Source organism: Centropristis striata, chromosome 2 (assembly GCF_030273125.1).
Source record: "Centropristis striata isolate RG_2023a ecotype Rhode Island chromosome 2, C.striata_1.0, whole genome shotgun sequence".
Taxonomy (NCBI): domain Eukaryota; kingdom Metazoa; phylum Chordata; class Actinopteri; order Perciformes; family Serranidae; genus Centropristis; species Centropristis striata.
The window spans coordinates 32315639-32336208 of record NC_081518.1 but is presented as its reverse complement, the minus strand read 5'-3'; the positions used below and the strand labels follow the sequence as shown (position 1 = coordinate 32336208).

The window sequence follows — 20570 nt, the reverse complement described above, 5'->3', positions numbered from 1 at the left end:
AAAAAAACCTAAAACTGCCCCACTATGGCAACATTTTGGATTTGATGCCAACAAAAGAAGTGAACAGAAAAACATAGACGAGGCAACATGTATTGTGAGATTCTCATAATGTTCCACTTGGGAGCAGCAGCTGAATCAATTAGACCTCCCAGTGGTAACATTCAGAATAGCAGTCCATTCTCATGTTAAAAAATGTTTGTACACCAGCCCAACTGTAATGTAATTTTACCATTCTCCTGTCCCTCCTCCTCCTCATTGTCAGTACTGCTGAGTTTCTCTGCATCACTCTCCAGCAGGTCACTTCCTGGTCCGGGGTTGTGGGGGGGTCGTGACTCTGCTCTCACTAGATAAGCAGCCAGTCCTAGCTCTTGTTCGAGTGTGGTTCGCTGAAGGTAGGAGCAGCTTATCACTCTAAGATCACAATACTTCAGTGACCTGTGGGCAGATGAATTCACTTTAAACTCCAGATTATATTTACTGTAGTTCTTGCCACCTTTTGGCAAAACACTTTTTCATTAAGTAGTGGAGACTTGGTTATTCTAACCTGGAGACACATAAAACCTACTTTTGTTCAAATAATGTAAATAGTTGGTGATACTACAGTGCATGGAGGGTTGGTAACAAAGGGTCAAAGTTTAAGTAGGAAAGTTATGATCAGAACTTTTTGTGTGTACCTGGGCAGTGATTCTCCTAGTGGCTCAGCTCCAGACAGGATTAGGATGCAGGGAAGGGCCTCCAGTTCCAGATAGGTTTGAGGAACCCAGTCATCATCCTGGATCTTTAGCCACGTCTGCAGGACACATGCACCAACACAGAAAATATACAATTATCACCATCTGTCTGTGTTTTTCTCTACTTGTAACATCATCTGATCTACTGGCCCACCTTGATCTGATCAGTGAAGCTCTGTCCAATATTCAGAGCTTGGTTTGGATTCCCCAGTATGATTTCAAAACTCTCCTCCAGACCCAGTTGCCTCCTAACTCTGGACAGCCGCCGGTGGGCCCACGCTGCCAGAGCCAAGGAGGGGATCCGCAACAGAACCATGTGACCATGGTGGGCGGGACATTGCTGGGCAGCAGTGAGTAGTGATTGTACAATCTCTAAGGTCTCCACAGAGGTGTGTTTGTGGAGGTTGTGAGAGCTGCCGATTCGGCCTGATGCAGCCATTAGAGCTATGCAGTAGTGTTGGATCAAAACTGTAGTCCGGATCACGGCACTGTGCAGTTTAGGGAACCTGCCAGAAAGAGAAAGAGAAAGAGAAAGAGAGAGAGAGAGAGAGAGAGAGAGAGAGAGAGAGAGAGAGAGAGAGAGAGAGAGAGAGAGAGAGAGAGAGATGGTTTTGTCACCTCATGCTCTATTATTATTATTATTATTATTATTATTATTATTATTATGGTGTCTCCTGCAAGTTATTCAAACTGGCTTGTGAAATGTAGGTATTTGTGTGGATTAAGAATGTGTATGTTTATGTACCTTTCTTCCAGGGCCGAAGCCATGCTTTCAAAGGACGCATCATAACGCATCAGAGGCAGGCTGCTCCCTGAACGGGTCGACTCTAAAAGCTCTGACACACCGAAGTAGCGTGTCTTCTCATGATACAGGTCCACATCCTACACACACAAACACGCAATGTTACAATTGTAAACTCTCTATCAACCTCCAGATATTTGTACTGAGTGCATGTTAATTACACCGTGTGTATCGCACAGAGACATCCATCTTACATTGCTGAATGCAGAGGGCCAGTGGATCTCATTGTAGGGGCTGATGCGGGTATACTGTGTCTGAAGAGCAAAGGGGAAGGAGGTGACGTGGAGAATTAGGATGTTTGGAGCATCTCTGACATGACGGGAATTTAACAGCTGGTCCACCAGACCCAAGCCACTGTCTGAGCTACTGTGGGGGGCACTGAATGAGATAAAAAAGACAAAGACAAACATTCAGAGACAAATAAAACACACTTGACTGCTTTGTTGATGTTCTTATACCATGTTGTTGCAATGATTGATCAATAACAAGGGAGCACAGTGATTATTCTACACCACTTCTGATCTCTTTCTAGTTTTCTCGATTACACACACCTGTTAATGTCCCAGTGGGCATGGTCATGGACCAGGATGTAGAGTGTGTAGGAGTTGCTTTGTGCTTCCTGGATGAGGCTGTCAATCCGGGCCTGAGCGCTCTGATCCATCTTGACCACATAACGCTCAGCCTCCCGTTGAGACACACACTCCTGGTCCAAACCCCCAAGCTCCTGAAGAACACCTGAGATATGCAGGCAAAGAGAAACAGGGTCCACACATCATGTTATAGAGACCTGCAGAAACAATATAAACTGATTCTTCTCTTCTTTTAAAAGACAAGAAACAATGAAAACAACTGCTGAGAAAAAAAGAGTAATGTAACTAACCAGAGCTCCAGAGGTGAAGAACAGTCTGCTGAAAGGTGACCTTGGAGGGCGGGACTAGGATGAGGAAGCTAACCCTGTCGAAGGAGCCAAGATCCAGGTTCTGTGTGCTGGAGTCTGCTATGGCACAAACATGGGACAGCAGCTTTCTGGCCACTGCCAGCTGAATTGGACGCACCTCACGCCACTCCACAGAGTATTCTACACACATACAAACACAAATTCATCATATACAGTCAGATTTCCTTTAATTATAATGATTGTTCTTAGATCATCTGTGTACATTTGGCAAAAGGAGGCAGAGACATTATAGGGCATTCAGTATACAGTAAACATTTCAACCAGTCTGTGTCTCACCTGAACAGGTGTCTTTGGGACTTGAAGCTCTCTCTTTAAGGCTGGGTGAGTCTTTCAAACACTGTGTATTTGAAGCCTTTGGACTGTTTGTGTCTTTGGGACTGTGTGTGCTTTTAAGACTCTTATCCTCAGCTGATTCCTGACTACTGGATAAGGGAGACGGCTCGTTGCTGTCCACAGTGGCACTGTTCAGCAGGGTATCCAAATCACCATCTGAGGAACAAAAAGGTATATTTCATGTAAGTGAATCCTGACAAAACAGACATTAATTATGCCCGCATTGCACACACGTTACATGTGTATGTAACAACAGCAGGCACACCTTGTCCGAGGGAATTGCAGTAGTGGATGAGTTCCTGGGCAACACCAGTGGAGAGCTGGTGGTTGATTTCTTTTAGACCCTCATTGGGGGAGAACATACTCTCTGCCAAGGCACGACACTGGTGTTTTCCTGCAACATGCAGACAAATAAACATTATTTATGTTAATTCTCAGGACAACTTAACAACATTCACACATACACATGCATTTAAAATCACAACCCCCACCTGTGACTACCACACATGACTGCGTTTCCTGTCCCGGTGCAGTAACAATAATGACCACGTAGTTGGTGTTTTCAAGTCGTCCTTCTATTAACCTGCTGAACGTTTGCTGGAGGCCTTGAGCCAAAGATCCAATCTTCTCCCCTAACACCACCACGCCCTCTCCACAGGACGAGGCAGCCAGCTGGGCCAGCCAGGGGAGCTGGCTGGGGGTCAGGGGTTGTTGGCTTTGGGGAGGTAAGGAGAGATGCTGGGGGAGTCCAGGAATGGTGGATGGAGTCTGGAGTAGAAAAGGATAAGCAATTTGTTCATTTATTTAGTCATATTCTGTCTCTTCATCATTATTTGTTTCTGTAATATGCTTCATAAGGAGGACATCATAGAACATGATGCAAAAAGTATACTACAGAAAACGCAATCACACAGCCAGTTTGTAACATGGTCATGACGTTTCTTGCTGTTCCTCAAATTTGTCTGAGATTGCCGTGAGCACTTACTGACAGAAGTTCCAAAATCTCATAATCTCTCCAGTTAGGCATCTTCATTAATGTCTTTGTGTGAATGACAATTCTTCTTCAACCAGGGATGTTTGTATTCTCCTGGTTTAGTGCCATTCACATGATAGAAAAGTCATCTAACACACCCACCTGCGTGCTGACAGACACTTTGTACTTGGGATATGGCTGGATAAACTCAAACTTTCATGTTCGGTACAACTGATTCTGACATTTGCATTGTCAAATACAGCTCCTCCGGGTAATGTTTAGATAATTTCAGGGTTGCAGTGCATGTGTGACAGGGTATACAAAAGTGAGGTCTGAAGTCTAATTTCTACTTGTTTGCTTATTTGAATTTTTTTTTTCTCCTTAAACTTAGTATTTGACAGTAAGACACTCTTCAGACGTTCTCACCTCAATGCCATAGTGCCTCCCCTGGGTGACAGGTGTTTGAGGCTGCTGGTACTGTCTGATTTCACTGAGGTGAGACTCCCTCCATGACCGCATGAATATCTGCTCCAAGTCCTCTATCAGGGGCACCTGTTCTGGGCCTTTGATGAATATAGTAGGTGAGAGACAAAGTGAAAGTAAATGAGGTGAAGAAACATCCGAAAACCTTCAGAGTAGTTAGGGAATATGTTTTTATTTTGGGGAATAACAAAAGCCAGAGTCAGAACATTTCAACTTAAACATTCATAGCTTTTCTGCCTCCTAGTGGCCATTGTGATAAGTGGCCATATCATAAAACATGAATCACTTGCCCCCTCTCTGCAGTCTGACTGAGCTGTGTATGATTACAGGCTTTATTCTGGAAAAGGTTTTACACTGACCTAGCTGAACAAGGTAGTAGACTGTCAGTAGAATCTGCATCTCAGTTGACAATGGCTGGATGGGTGATGGTCCGTAGTGCTGGTAGACTCTGGGGAGTGTCTGAGAGCTCAGGTAACAACTCTGGAGCAGAGAACTGACGAGGACTTCAGTGATATTTCCAGTCAGCTGAGGGAGTGGGCCGTGACCTGCATCAATTAGAGGTAGACAGATGAGTTGGGCTATGGCTCAGGTGAACTGTTAGCTGACCCTCTCCTTCTTCTCCTTTTCACATGTTGAAGTGTCATTTAGCAAGATACTAAACCAAAATTCTCTCCAGTCATATGTAAAATTCGTACGTACATGGAACTGAAAGTTCCTTTAGACAAAATAATCTGTCAAATACATGTGTGTAATGCATGAATGGATAAGCATGAGGGTTTGACTGTTTTTTAGGAAATAATGTAATGTGACAATTACAATGCATAGACATGTCAGTGTGATACATCTTTGTCTTAGTCATTATGGCTGTCATAGGCTGTTTTATGATGATGTTGATTTTATATTGCCGATATGTTTCTTTCAGTTACTTTAGTAAAATCCACATAGTGACCGGTTGCTGTACAGGATTGAGTAGTGGGAAAATGCAGTTCTGTGTACTCCGAAGGTAGAGAGGGATAATAGTAGGGATAGTAAACATATGATGAGAGGCTCAAGAGCAGCTAAAGAAGTGAAAAAGACAGGAACTGACATGTGATGACAATGAATGGAAAATGGGGGGGGTGCATACAGCAGATATAGGAAGTAGTTGAGGGCATAGAAAATGGAGAGGTAGATGAGTTGACAGGTGATACAAAGGGGTGAAAAGGTTGTAAGAGGAGGGCAAAAAGCTAAGAAACAGCCTGGGGAGTTGGCTGACCTCTAACCTGTGAGGAGAGGCGAGCTAAACTGACCATCTGTCGGATGGTTACTGAAAACATAACCTGTTCACCTGCTTGAGAAAGTCGAGTATTTACAACTTGTTGGGATATTTTTCCCCACATGTCAATATTGACTTTGGCTGCTTAGTAAGCCAACTCACACAGTACAGATAATCTCCCACACCCACAGGTACAAATACACTTACTCTACAGAGAAAGTGCATTCTATCATCATAAGTCACTAATATAATTGGTCACCTGACCTTTAAAGATGACAGGCTGCAGTCTGCAGGTTTGTAGCAGCTGATCAGGAATTGTTACAGACAGCCCTGGGGGAGAGAGTGTGGTTAAGGACCCCTGTGAAGAACTCAGCGAGGCTGCAATCTCTGGAAAAAGCACAGAAACTGATTTTAATTTACACACAGATATACACAAACGATGCAAGCAACACATTAAAGCATTAAATACATTTCTCCAACCACTTTACTGTATCTTTTCTGTCCATATATACTGTGTCTCTTCTCCTCTTTTTACCTGATCTGGTGCCATTTGTGATGACGGAGGACACTGATAATGTTGTTAAGACTGATGAAGATGGTGGCGTCTTCACAGTGTTCTCTGATACACTGTTAGCAGATGACTCAGGCGACCAGCCCTTATGCCTCTTTTTTGGAGGTCCAGCATTCGCATGGGACCCTGCAGGATGAAGAATAAGTTCACATAGCATATATTAGTGAAAAAAAATGTAATTTATACTGTAACAGTGTAGTAACTGAGCTCTACACATTTCAGTTTTTCTGAGGGATCATGTTGCTGCTCATAAGATGCTTCTCTTGCTTTAATACATGTCGCTGTAAATTCATTTGTTGGGGTGGTTTATTTCCCCATGTTTTTCAGTTTCTACAACTCAGTTTGCTTCAGGAATGATTTCCTGTGTAGCAGATGATTCACTTTTCTTATTCTCACACAACACATATATCAACAGAACATATGCTAAATGATGTTTTAGGATGGACTGCTGTTGATACAGTGATGAAAAACAGTTGTAATTCGGTCATACATTAACCTGCCTGTCCCTCTTCCTCTCAGCTTCTGTTGAAATGCAGTAATAGGGAGACACATAAAAGGTCCACTTGTTAAAAGGGCAATGAAAAAAAACAACATAGACAGGAAGGAAGCTTTTCTTTCAGCGGGAAAACAGGAGGAAAAAAAGATGAGACGGAGAGGGAATTTTACAACCCTGGTTTAAAGAGGTGGCAGGAGAGGCAGAGGGAGAGGGAGGGGGACAGACAGAAAGACAAAGGACAACCCCCAACACACAATACAGCTGCCTGGCTCCTGTAAAGCAGGGGGTGTTAGTTTGGGCTGCTGTTGGTAGGAGAACTCCCTTTCAGAGGTGTGAAGAAACCCAGAGGTGGGGTTTAATGACAGCAGACTGACCACGTTTAGATGCACACAAGAAGCCAGATCGTGCTGAGAAATCAGATAATTGTGATATACATTAGATGAGCTACAATATTCTGATAGCTTTAAACTAGGGCTGCACAATTAAACAACATTTTACTGAAATTGCAATACGGACTAGTGCAATATCCTCACGCAATAATTATTTAAAGCAATATATGTATCAAAATACCATTCTTATTAAGTATTGTGGTGCTGCAAGATGTCCTTAAGACAACTCAGCGCCTTGCAAACAATTACCAATTTTAGAGGGGGAAAAAAATCACAGATGATGACAATATGGCGGCTGAATTTTTTTAACTGTAATCCAAATAGACCTTTTTAATGTGTATTGTGCACCACTTTCGCACTAATATGGCTACGCTAAAGTACTCAGAAAGCTGCTTTCTTAACCAAATAACTTTATTAAAGAATATTAAGAAAAAAAAAAAAAAAACATCAGCACAAATGTTCAGTTTAAGTCAATTGCCATCTAAATAAAAAAAAAATAAAGAGCTAACTGATATATCAGTCAGGGTCTAATCATTTTAATATACTTTTCAATGAAAATGGTAATAATAATTAGGGTTGTCAAAAGTATCGATACTCAAAAAAGTATCGATACTAAAACGTTGTATCCGGATACAATACTCATTTTCAAAAGTATCTAGTATCTGAAGCTTGTTATCATAGTTGCAGTTTCTTTTTGCACCACTGTTTTTTATTATAAATATTTAACCTGTGGTTCTGTTAATTTTTACATGTTGCATTTTTCTTGTTAATAAAAATATTTCTGTTAAATTTGGGGGTCTTTGTTTTTATCCTTGTGGTATCGAAAATGGTATCGAGTATCGAATATTTTCCTGAGTATCAGTATCAAGTTTGAAAATTTTAGTATCGTGACAACCCTAATAATAATGCAAAAATGATCTTTCTTTTTTCTCATTCACAGTATTTGTGTTTACCAACAGGTCTTATGCCCTTGTGTATTAGGTGAAATGAGTCATAATTTATAACAGTGCTGTCTTGAGAAGGAACAAAATGCATATTTAATGTCTCTAACTGGTGCAATATTGTTTGCATAATTTTTTGGGGGAAAATCCATGATTCCACAGAATTCATTTCAAAAACTCCAATATGTAAAATTTCCAGTACATTTGTGGAGTAAAGTGCATGTCTGAGAGGGACTTTTCAGCGATTAGGATTCTCCAAAAAGCCAGGAATAATCTGAATGCACATGCATGGAACTGCAGTGTATGATTCATAGATATGGTTTCTGTTAGCCCCAAATGTTTTTTCTGTTTTGGGTGTTGTTTTGTAAGACATGTAAGGGCTGGTAACTGTTTCTGCTTTACTTTTTAAATATAAATAAAGTTAAAAACCCCCATGCAAAAATGTGCTGCCCACTGCTCCTAAGCATGGTGTGTTCATTGGTGAGTAAACCGTTGTGGGACTAATAAGGGAATCTCTATCTTAACATTAAAACATTAATAACAAATTCAAAGTATTACCATTGCATGCAGATTACTCAGTTCAGGTCATAAATTACAGGTCATATCTACACATCTTTCTGGATATAAACTGTATTAAAGAGCTGAGGTCAGCAGTGAGAATAATCTGTACCTGTAGCGGAGGGTCTCCCAGGCCCTGACGGATTTAAAGGTGGCTGGGTGATGGCAGGAACAGCATGGTTTCCATTTGTCAGTGAGTGAGGGACGTCAGCTATTTGTGGCAGACCAATCGGATCCACATTAGATCCTGCTTTTTCGAGATAAAAATGACAATAACATTCATAACTGTAACTTCCATGAAAAACACTTGTGATTATGCCTTTTCTCTCTGGCTTTGTTCAGACCTGGCATTAGGTGATCCGTTAACAAGTGGACTGTTCAAAGTATGACAGTTCTTGTGATTTTCTATGAAAATTAATGCACTGGAGACATCAATGTTACTGCTTCATTTCCAGCATTTACATACATTTATTTGACTTTTTAGCCACCTTTTTTTAATAGCTAACTATTTCCTGTTTTGCCCTAACGTTCGGGAAACTGTTGCCGTTTCACAGCGTTAAGAAAGTGTTTAAACAGCGACCATTGCATTTATGTGGGCATGTTGATCTCCTGCCACTGTTGAGAGGACTAATTTTGTATTCAATGGAAGGAATAAAGTACATATTAGGTCTTATGGTTTTGAGGACTTAGTTTTGAGGACAGGTTTGTGTTACCTATGTAGCTGCCAGGAGTGTGTGACGGGAGCGTCAGTGCCAAGATTGGTGGCTGTTCATCTGATGTCACATGGCCTTCTGAGAGGCTGGATCCTATTTGTCTCACCCTGCCATCTGAAACACACACAGACACACAAACATTTCAGTTAGGTCATAGTGATAGCGTATTCGTTGTGTGTGTGGTTCCTAACTAACTTGTTCACTTTTTTGTCTTTTTAGTAAAGACACAAACCCACTCAGATTAATTCCAGAAAACTCAATAAATCTGCTTATTGAAACTGGCCGGACTCAATAATACTGCAACACTCTGGGTTGTTAGAAGTACAAACTACTGGATGAGGTGAGACACATTGAGAGAACACAATATCCACAGGGTAAGTGTCCTTTCTCATAGGCTTTTCACCAGGTGGCGTATATTCAGAACATTTTACTTTGACGTGTTACCTCTGTGTACACTCTGTAGTCTCACCTTTCACCTGTTCTTAAGACTTTATTACCTGTCCATCTGGTCAGACCTGTACACTCATTGTTTGACAATGAAGACAAGTTAGATTTTTAGACTTTATTATATAGCGAACAACACCTAAATTTAAAAAAAGGCCTCTAACCTTCCTAAACTAAACCATCATTCAAGGAAAACTCCAATATATTTGTTCCACATTTTGAATCTAAAAATGGACTCCACTTGCCAAGTATAACACATGTATCTGTCTCTTACCAGGTCCCCTCCAGCAGATGGGAGCTCCTTTGACCAGCACGCCCTGATTGTTTCTGTACAGATGGTACTTCAAGTGCTTCTGTTTCTTGGGCTGCGTGCTGAGCTTCAGGTTAATGTGGTTGGAGAACTCTGTGAAGTAGCGAAAGCCTTTCTCTCCACAACCCAGACAGTTCCCTAAGAAACCTGGAGGGTGTGCACACACATAATATATATGATTACAACGGGCTGCATTTTATGTTCCTACAGTCACACACATCCATTTTGATCATGCTAAAAATCCATTGCCATGTACTTTAAAGGAATAGTTACATATTCGCATTAGGAGAGATAGTCGTTTTTAATTTGTAGAAAGCCTGTGTTGCCATTTTCTGTCTTGATGACAAGTAGAAAGATTAATTGATTTATGGATTTAATGTTTACATTTTTCACCAACAATTTTGATAATCACATTATTGGTTTGAGTAATTGTTTAAGAAAAGAAACAGTCAATTTATATTTCAAGATAAGACAAATACAAAATAAGACATTTAATGAACTTATCGTGTGCTTTAGGAAAAACATTTTTGAGCTAAACAACTACTCAATTTATCAATTAATAACTGAAATATTATTCAGCGAATAATAATTAGGTGCAGCACTAATGCTAAGCTAGGCTTAACAAGTTACATCTCCCCCGTACTTAAAGCACAGACACAAGATGGACTTTCTCATCTCATACTGAAAATGATCCAAATGAAGGTGTTTCCCAAAATGGTTAACTAGTCCTTTAATAAAAATCCTGTAAGTTGACACATTTTTGAGAGTTTTTCACTTTTCATCAACCAGGGATTTTCCTGCTTCTCTGTGAGTCTCTTTCCTCACCCAGCAGGGCGTTGTGACCTCGTTCGTCTGGCAGGAAGCGACGGTCCACGGCACACACTAACAGCGTCTCAGGGAGGGAGGGGGACTTCACTCCAACCAACATGAACCCAGGAGGAACATCGAAGGGATCTGATGCTAGCGAGGACAAACGCAGGTCCCTGCCTGCTTGACAGAAACCTGTGGGTAGGAAAAGACAGGTCTGGACAGTTATTTTCACAAAATTGCCTGTTAGCTTTTCTTTGTCTTTATGTTAAGACCAATGATACAAACTATGTGCAAAGCAGGCCTGGATACCTATGTAACTACCTTCCAGCAGAAGGCACATGCAGCCACACTTATCATATCTCCCTTTCTTCATTTGCATGATCCTCCTTAAACCTACAGTACATGCATAAATGAGTTGAACACTGATTGAACTGTAATTCCAGGTCTGTGGGCCCAGCAGTGATGTTTTTCGATTTTGTGTATTAGTACAAACCATCTGTGGTGCAGCAACCCTCAGGTGGGGGCTTCATCTGATAGGGTATTGGGGGGCTGTTAGACTCTGAGCCATCTTCATCATCTTCATCATCATTCTCTGCACGGCCTGTTGGGGACATAAACTTTAATGGTGAACAAGAGTGACAAGCAGATGCAGATGCCAGAAAATGTCAGAATCAAATCAGAAAATAAACACTTTTGCTAAAATTGTCTCCTTCTCCTTTGTATCCATGCAACCCACCATCATGTGCCAATGGCTGCTCTGTCTCAAGGTACAGTTGTGAGAAGACAGGTCGAGGCACAACAGTGTTCGACCTCAGCGATGCCTCAATAGAGTTATGGAGGACCTCCTCAAAACGCGTAGTCCGCAGCTGGCCTGCATAGGAGTTCCCCATTGGTGTCCTGTAAACGAGAGTAGGTTTGTGTTGGAAACTGATAAAAAGGCTGTAAGCAGTCAGTAATTTGTTTTTGTTTGCACCAATCATTTTGTCAAGTTAGGGCTTTCCTGCACTGGAGTCAAGGTTTTTCATTAACCATTCGATTATGCAGTAGGATTCTGTAACATTGTGTTCTCATGTTCTCTAATATCATTAACTGAGTCAGTTTCAGTTTTGAAAGAAACAGAAAAAAACATCATGTATCCTGATATTATCTGGGGTATGACATGATAATGGGTTTCCTGTTAAGCCACAGTTAACTCTCATACTTCTATTCTACTAAATTATTAGATATAGTTACTTTGTGGGTCTTTTTTTTAAGTTGGCTCATCCTGACCTGGCTTACTCATTCAGCTGGTTTCTAGCTCAAGATTAATATTCAGTTTTTCACACACACTGAAACAACGAGCAGTGAATTTGTCCTCTGCTTTAACCCATCCTTTACACACCAGTGAACACATCATGCTTAGGAGCAATGGGCAGCACATTTCAGTGCCCGGGGAGCAGTGGGCCGGGTTAGGTGCCTTGCTCAAGGACACTTCAGTCCTTGACCTGTCAGTCCTGTGATTCGAACCGGCTCCGGTGACAAGCACGATTTCTAACCTCTAGGCCACAGACTACACTGACTTATAACTGACAGTTGAGAAAGGTAATTTAATGGAGTTCGCACCTCACAAACCACTCTTATGTCTGTAGTAAAAGAAAAGTGAGCAAGACGGCCGGTTGGAAAACTGTCTTTTTCTGTTTCTTCTAGACATTTCTGGTCCCAGTTTACATTAGTCTCTATAGGCGCGTTTCCATTAGGGTCAAAAGTGGGAAAGTTTCATGCCAGCCCTCTCAAATGGCCGCTAACTCGGCATGTCTCCGTTACAAAAAAGGCCCCAGAGGGATTTAAGAGATTCTGGAGTTGACGTATGGTTTTCGGTCGTCGAGTAATTTGCTTAGCGACAGTTTCGACCATGACGTCACACACGCGACGGATTCAACACGGGAGACGCGGCAGACATAAACGATAAGGATGTAGACGCCGAGATGGAAGGAGCATGCTGTGTTTCTTGTCACTGTGTTCATGCACATGGCGCGTGTTGTTGTGGCATCGAGTACTACGTCATATCTGGCTCAACAAGTAACATCCTGCTTGGCGTTCTATCCAATCAGCAACCAGGCTATTTTCAGGGGAAAAAAATGGCCGGTCAAATGGCTGCTAGGGGAGGATCACATTCAAATTTAGGGCGTTTTGGCGAGGGAGACTCGCCTCATTCCGTGTTTTTGACCATAGTGGAAACGCACCTTATAGGACAGTTGGTTGGAGTTGCATTACATTAAGGCAAACTGAGCCAAATCTGTACTTCCTGTTGATTCTAGAGTAGGATGTCTGCAAAGACCACAAATTTCTCTTCAATCTGCCGTAATATGACTTATAAAGAATGAAAGTTGTGGGAAGAAGCACAGGTTATTCGAAAAAAAAAATTCAGAATATTTCCCAGCCTCTCTCCACTCTAACTGTGATATCATCCACTCTAGCTCTGAATATTCCATCTAATACACACCCATTAGAAACTCTGAAAGGCTCTGAAAAAAATCACAAAACTTAAACTGCAATTTTGTGATCAACTAGTGATCAAAATGCCCATTTGGCCTAATATAGTCCAGAGTCTTGTGACCCATTAAAACTATGAATCTTTTTTCTAAAGCATAGTGAATTTGCACAGAGGGCTGGAGCCGATCCAAGCTGGCATTGGGCGAGAGGCGGGGTACACCCTGGACAGGTCACACACATTAATAATAAAGTTAATTTACAAAAATAACAAATGCTTTTCAAAGTTGTATTTGTTTGTTAAATCAAGTGTAATTCATTCAGAGAGAGAGAGAGAGAGAGAGAGAGAGAGAGAGAGAGAGAGAGAGAGATAAAGCTCAAAAAAGAAACCCACACCATAGCTGATGCCCATAAATGTCCTGAACCCAGCAAAATAAGAAGATATAATAAGAAATACAGGCAGGGGGCAGTCGGGGTGGAGTAAATATAGATACAGCACTGCAACATTTTGCATGAAAATATTCAATGCTTTGTGTATCAAAACATGTATACCATGTGTGAATATTGTATTACATCTATCCAACCCTTAATTGCTTATAAGAACTTGGGTCGCAGGGGACTGGAACCAATCCCATCTGACATTGGGCGTGCAAATAGCTAATAGGCTAGCAGTACAGTGTGTATGTGCTGCAGCTGCAGGAGGTGTTCACTTAGTGATCACTGTTTGTTTACAACAAGCACCTGACACTCTGTGCACACACTAAAAACTCTTCCTATTGTTTGTTTAAAAGTAGTGCAATAAAAATACAGATGTTTTCCCTAACATGATGAATAATCATGATTAATAATCATGATTACAATATTGATCAAAAATAATCGTGATTATCATTTTGGCCATAATCATACAGCCCTATTTGGGCAGTCCAGGCAAATGCCATTAACCCTTTTTATAATTGGGGATGTTGGGACTGGCAGTAATAGTACTCACAACATTTTTTTCTGAAGTAAAACTATCAATAAAGTGTATTATTAGCACTATATTTACTTAATGTCTTCTTCTGTTGTATTGCAGGATCTGGAGTATAACGAGTGACATTACTACAGATACATGTAGTACAACATTTTCCTACTACATCAAAGCAAGCTAAGTCGGTAGTATACAGTTGAGCTGCATATTTTTTAAATGCCTCATTGGCCTTAAAAGTTATTTGGGGGCACAGTATTATGGTATTCATTTTAATTTAACAATAATTTACTTTTGAATTCCACAGTTGCTGGAGGGGCTGCATAACTTTTTAGTACTGTCTGTCTATACAGTAGTGTACACATGTTTGCTGGACTATGTAGGCTGTAAGATAAGATAAGATAAGATAAGTTAAGACTTTATTTAGGTCGCAGCGGGAAACTTTATTTGGTAGTACTAACTGTGCAGCTTGTCAGTTGCATGCAACATTTATGTTCCAATATGATATAAGGCATTTCAATATTCCCTGTTTTTAGGAAAATGCTGCATATTATACCATCAATATTATCAAGACTAAGCCACACACACACACACACACACACACACACACACACACACACACACATACATCCACATTATGCAGGGATGAACAGCCAGAAACACTTAAATCCACTGAAAGAACATCTACTCGCATAGGCCCACACACACATTAACAGTGAATGGCATCTATCCAGACAGCATGCCATAAAATCTGCTGCGCTGACAGTGTCAGGGCACCCTGACCTAGACGCTGCACTGTTTTTCTACTCTCTCTCTCTCCCTCTAGTTTCCTCTCCAGTCCACCTCTCTCATGTGCTTTCAAACAGTTGCACTCCAAAAAAGCTTTTGAAGTTTTTGCAAGTACTTTAAATGTGCACTGAATACTTTTGTAATAGTTGTTAAAGTTAACAGGTCGACATAAATGGATTTGCTTTAAATCATTTGATCCCATTGATTTTTCACGTTTCCATGTTAAAATACATAAAAATGATTTAAACTGTTTATTTATTGTGCTACGGCAATGTGTTCCAGTTATTGGATTCATTTTACTTAATTTGGCATTCTTATTGTTCTTAAAAAGTGTGTTAAACAACAAGAGAACGTGTGAAGTATTTGAAAAACACACTTAAAGGGAGTGCTGTATCATCTGTCATTGTGTTGTGCAGGACACCTCACATCCACTGATGAGACCGATTTGTGTGGAGTAAAGTGGGCCACTGCTACCATCCTCAATTAAAAAACTAAGATGTATAAAATGCTTAATGAACATGTAGGGAAAACTGAATAAAGCAAAGTTGTGTTCAATGTTAAACAAACTGGGTAATTTACAAGTAAATAACTAGCCTGGTTGTAAACACCAACTTAATCCCCCTTCTCTAAACCTTTGACTGCCCATATGCTGGCTGCCACACACAAACACACACACACACACACACACAAGCAGCCACACATGACTGACTGACAAACCAGGTAGCACAAGACTCGCTGACAAGACAGCCTTGTGATTTCATTTAGACGTCATGTAGGTGGTGGGTCTCTATAATGAAAAGGCAAGTCTGTCAGATTACAGACTTAAAGCTGTTTGTGTCTTATGCTACAGGTTAGAAGAATCTCTGTCAGAGTCAGACTGAAGATGTACTACTGTATCTGAGTCTTGTAACCAACAACATTTCAGGTTAACCAAAGATGATAAGCCAGACAACAGCACATTAATAGTAAGACCTGTCAAATATGAAGGTGCACAGATGAATGAAAAACAAAGCTTTCTCTGACTCATGCTACGTTTTTTGTAGCATGACTCACCATCCTCTAGCAGAAAACCTCCCAAAAGAACCTAATGGAGCCTAGGAAGTCCTTAAGTCTGTCAGGATGAAAAGGTAAAATAAATGTTTTAAATGTTTTAGTTTAAAAATCTGCATGCCTGAAAGTAAGGTCGTTAAAAGTATCAATACTTTGATATTTATTCTATGCCATTTGTTGAAGATGATAAAATCTCTGTTAATGATACATAATTCAAAAGTAGCAATGCTATAAAAATCAGATCTGCAATCAGATTTTCAACCCAGGATTGCACAGATGAAACAGTATGGAATTAAATCACTCTGGTATGGTATGTGTTCAGTGACTTTTTCTGTAGCAGCACAAGAAAATAATTTTGTGTAGTACTTTTTTTGTCTTTTTGCAATGGTATCAAAAGATTATCTAGAAGCCTATTGTTTTTTATACTAGAATTGCATTAAAATATACATAGCATTGTGACAACCCTAACAGAAAGCATAAAAGTATTATTTATAACTTGAGTAAAACTGACATACATTGCATTTTATAATACAAACTGACCTTTAGACTTTTTTGGTAGGGATCAGTGCACAATTAAATTCCCTGAGTGCAGCTTCAACCACAGATGCTACACTGGTTGAGATTTTCTCTGCATGCTATCAAATAATTTTCCACATAATGTTGTAAAAAGGCCAGGTCCTGAGAATGTTGGAGCTGGACACACACACACAAACAGACTGTCTCTCTCTCTCGCTCCCTTTCTCTGTCATGCACACACACCTTACCAGCCACCTTCTGCCTCCAACGCTTTCATATGTAAAGAAGCAGTGCAGACTTTTAATGCCTTGCACCACTTTGTGGAGAGACAGAGGATGGGAGACAAAAAGCCCTGTCATAACACAGCCGGCTCTGAGAGGAAGTAATCACACCTTCTACCAAAGAGCAGACTGATCTTTTTACAACCAGAGGAAGAGGAGACAGGGAGGGAAACAGGGAGGAGATGAAAGCAGAGAGGTGTATTCCACCTTTTATTGAATCCTGAACAAAATCCTAAACTTCTGACCAACTGTGTAGCCAAGTAAGTATGTCTAAATCTGAAGCCATTTTGTATGTTTGTTATTTTTGCATTGTTACTATTTCTCTGCATTAAGGATACATTTTATCAAAATAAATAAACAATAATATTTGGGCTTTATTTTGTCTTATGTGGTCTGAGAGAAAAAAAAAGCCTTTTTTGCTTTATATATTAATTTGGATCGGTATTGTATAACATCAAAAAGGGAGTATTGATGGAGGATACTGAAAACGCAAGTTTGTCAACAATAATATTAAAACATTTACTTTAAAAAAAGGCTGTAATGAATGCACACAAAGAGACCCATTGTTTTGTATTGTTCTGTTCTATCAACGCCCATTTTAATCTTTGCCTGCACATGTCCTCTTTTAGTGTTATACAGATCACAAATGTATTTTAAAGGAATATATGTTCCAAAATATTTGTGGCACATAAAAGAAGAAGACATGAAATCAGCTGAATTTAAAACTTTTAATGAAGCTTTGTTGATCTTTTCTCCTCCCATCTCCCCCTCCTTTCTCTCTCCCTAACGTGGAAGTGGGAGATCCTTTCATCTCACCCCCCTCCTCTTCTTCTATGCCTGTCTTTCTTTCACCCTGGGGAGAGAGACACTATTGTGGGGTTTTATGACCCCTTGGACCCCCTTCCTACCACCACCACCCTCAAACACACTACCTCACACATACAAACCTGCTGCTAGGAGAGAAAATACTACCATACTATAGCGTTTTCAAGTATTTTAACATTTTTAAGGAGTTCTTACGAAAACATTCTACTGGTTTCCTGTCAAATAAATGTAGCTGATCTACAAAACTTATTGAGAAAGACATCTGTCATTGTTAACCAGCTATGTATCAGCATAATTCTGGGCAGGATGAGGTAAAATGGTTTGTTTGCATCTTATTTTATGCTACTTAAGCTATTTTTTATGAAGAAAATGTTAAGTAGATATTTAATGTTCGGTTAATGCCCCTACAACTCATCTGTCAGGACCAAACATAATGTCCTGCTCAGCTTCTTCCTTATACATGCAAACACACACATCGATTACTTTGAGGGATGTCTCATAGCAGCAGGGTCAAAGGTGAGTCCAAATAACAATGTTTAAGTAAGACTTTGATGTGGCCTATACTTCTAATACACACGCATACAAACATGTGGTTGCACACACACACACACAAATACACACCGACGTACGCACACGCTCTCCCATGGGCTCAGTCTCAGTGGACACAAAGGGCTTGTCTTGAGGGGTGAAAGGTCATCGTGGGAGAGGTCAGATAAGAACCTCAGGCTCTTTCTCTGCTAGTCAGGCCCACATACCAGTCGTACACACACAAACACATGCAGCATCCCTGCTATTCTTTCTTTCTGTTCGGTCTGACAAGCAGGGTCTCCAACCTCCACCCTTGCACCTTCAATAGCTGATCATATTACACAGTCACAACCAGAGACACATGCAGCTATGCACAGTTTATTGAATGCATGCATGAATATGCATAACAATGTGTGTACAATGACACTATTAACAGAAATGTTTTTTGAGGGATAATGTTTGTGAGTGTGTGTGTGTGTGTGTGTGTGTGTGTGTGTGTGTGTGTGTGTGTGTGTGTGTGTGTGTGTATGTGTGTGTGAGAGAGAAAGAGATAAGGCAGAGGCACATTGAGCAGTGTCAGCTGGTCAGTGCAGCATCTCTTTCAGCCCTGACCAGTAGAATTAAAAGAGACAAACCTCCAGCTTTGCAGATGCTCTGTGACCGCTGACCCACAGCCAAACACATATGCAAAAGGATGTCAGTTGTACACACACACACACACGCACAAACCCTCAGATGGGCTCACCACTGACCAGTGACCCACATCAAATGCTCTAATTCACAGTTTGCACAACAGACTCTGGATCGATGGCCAGCTAGCCAACTGGCCAACTGTTCAGCCAGCCATTCAGCTCCACACGCTCATCCACACATACTGAACTGCTCAGCCACTTAAATAACCTGTCAACTGTGTGAAGATTTCCAATCACTGCCCTGCATCTACTGAACATTTAATATTTCCTTTTACTCCTATACATGCCAATATAAATATGCCATCTTTACAATATATCCAGCATGCTACAACAACACATGGAAAGCACTGTGAGCTGCAGTATAGGCAGTATAGGCAATATAGGCATACAGATATGTTGTATGCCTTCTGCAGGACAAAGGAAGTGAATGTCTATACAGTATGTATAGACATTCACAGGATACCATCTGTGAGAGTTAGTGTAAAGCAATAGCTGGAACACACTACAAAGCACCTAAATACTCGGTGCCTGCTCCACCTGTTGCTTCACTTTTCCTTAGCATGGTTTTAAAAATTTCAGCTGCAAGAGGTACACCCTGTATACACACTTTTTAAGTCCAATAACTCTGTTTCACTAAGTATGTTATTATCAAAATTCTGGCCTTATTTAACATCCACAAACACCAGGGCCTAAAGAACATTTTATTTTAACAATGGGAAAGGTTCTATTAGATAATTGTGTTATTCAAATTACAAATTCATATATATATATATATATCCTCTGGTAAGACAACTTAATATTTTAATAAAGCACTTGCTTATTGTGTTACATCATGCCTTGTTACATAACTGCAATTAACATTGTTTTGACCAAATATTTTTCGGGAAAATATAAATATAGTTCAAAAGCTTTTGGTAGCCTATATAAATCAAACTTTGTTTTATGTAAAATATGTACAATACAGATAACCACAGAAAAAAGACTATGTACAGTGCATGTACGAATTATAGGCTTTTTTGTTACTGGGAAAGTCACATATCCAAGATTGTTACCCGTTTATCAAATTTAAAGGGATGTGAGCAGATGTACAACGGAAAGAAAAAAAAATGGAGCGTATTCCGTGGATGAAACGGGTTAACATTTGAATCCCCAAACGCCATACTCTCCTTTAAAGCGTAATGACGGTGAAGATAAACATGAATTAAGTGTGGAAAAACATATATATACGACCGGTTTCCCAGTCAAATGTACATCTACAGCTCAAAAAGATAGCTCCACAGTTGAAACCAATTGTGAAACATTGTTAGCAGACATTATTTCCTGTTTACCTACAGCATCAGTAACAAAGTGAACACTTTTCATCACCAAAAAGACAGCGAGGGTACCTAGCGTGCTCTACCTGTATAAAATACTACGGTATAACCCCCAAAAGCGGTAACAACTGGTGAAAGGACTCACCTCTACACTGCAGCGGGAGAAGCTCAGTCACTATTCTTCATGAAACGCCTGAAAGTTGATCCAACGTGCTGTCACCATGTCTCCGGCGCAAAACCTACGGCGGGACTGGGTGTCGCGTGTGTCATCACCTCTGATCCTCAGCGAGGAAAGGTCCCTCCCCCCTCCTTTGCAACAATGGTATGGTCCGAGTCGCGTTTGACTATTTAAGACTTCTACTGTCTTTTATCTAAG

The 20570-nt window shown here is 40.5% G+C and overlaps 1 protein-coding gene across 1 annotated transcript in view; it reads right to left on the bottom strand.

Annotated features, from left to right (window-relative positions):
- greb1 (growth regulating estrogen receptor binding 1) overlaps positions 1 to 20359 on the bottom strand; it is a 30468-nt gene extending 10109 nt beyond the window's left edge. Inside the window, exons 1-21 of the mRNA XM_059352663.1 lie at positions 20340 to 20359; positions 11504 to 11664; positions 11261 to 11368; positions 10783 to 10959; positions 9922 to 10104; positions 9204 to 9317; positions 8603 to 8740; positions 6071 to 6232; positions 5800 to 5922; positions 4640 to 4825; positions 4224 to 4360; positions 3316 to 3592; positions 3090 to 3218; positions 2768 to 2980; positions 2414 to 2611; positions 2085 to 2268; positions 1728 to 1911; positions 1477 to 1613; positions 886 to 1237; positions 675 to 790; positions 230 to 435 (exon numbers count right to left, since the gene is read on the bottom strand). Coding sequence (XP_059208646.1) covers positions 230 to 435; positions 675 to 790; positions 886 to 1237; positions 1477 to 1613; positions 1728 to 1911; positions 2085 to 2268; positions 2414 to 2611; positions 2768 to 2980; positions 3090 to 3218; positions 3316 to 3592; positions 4224 to 4360; positions 4640 to 4825; positions 5800 to 5922; positions 6071 to 6232; positions 8603 to 8740; positions 9204 to 9317; positions 9922 to 10104; positions 10783 to 10959; positions 11261 to 11368; positions 11504 to 11657 — 3478 coding nt within the window. The 5' untranslated portion in view covers positions 11658 to 11664; positions 20340 to 20359. The remainder of the gene's footprint in view (positions 1 to 229; positions 436 to 674; positions 791 to 885; positions 1238 to 1476; positions 1614 to 1727; positions 1912 to 2084; positions 2269 to 2413; positions 2612 to 2767; positions 2981 to 3089; positions 3219 to 3315; positions 3593 to 4223; positions 4361 to 4639; positions 4826 to 5799; positions 5923 to 6070; positions 6233 to 8602; positions 8741 to 9203; positions 9318 to 9921; positions 10105 to 10782; positions 10960 to 11260; positions 11369 to 11503; positions 11665 to 20339) is intronic.
- Between the last annotated feature and the right edge of the window lie 211 nt (positions 20360 to 20570).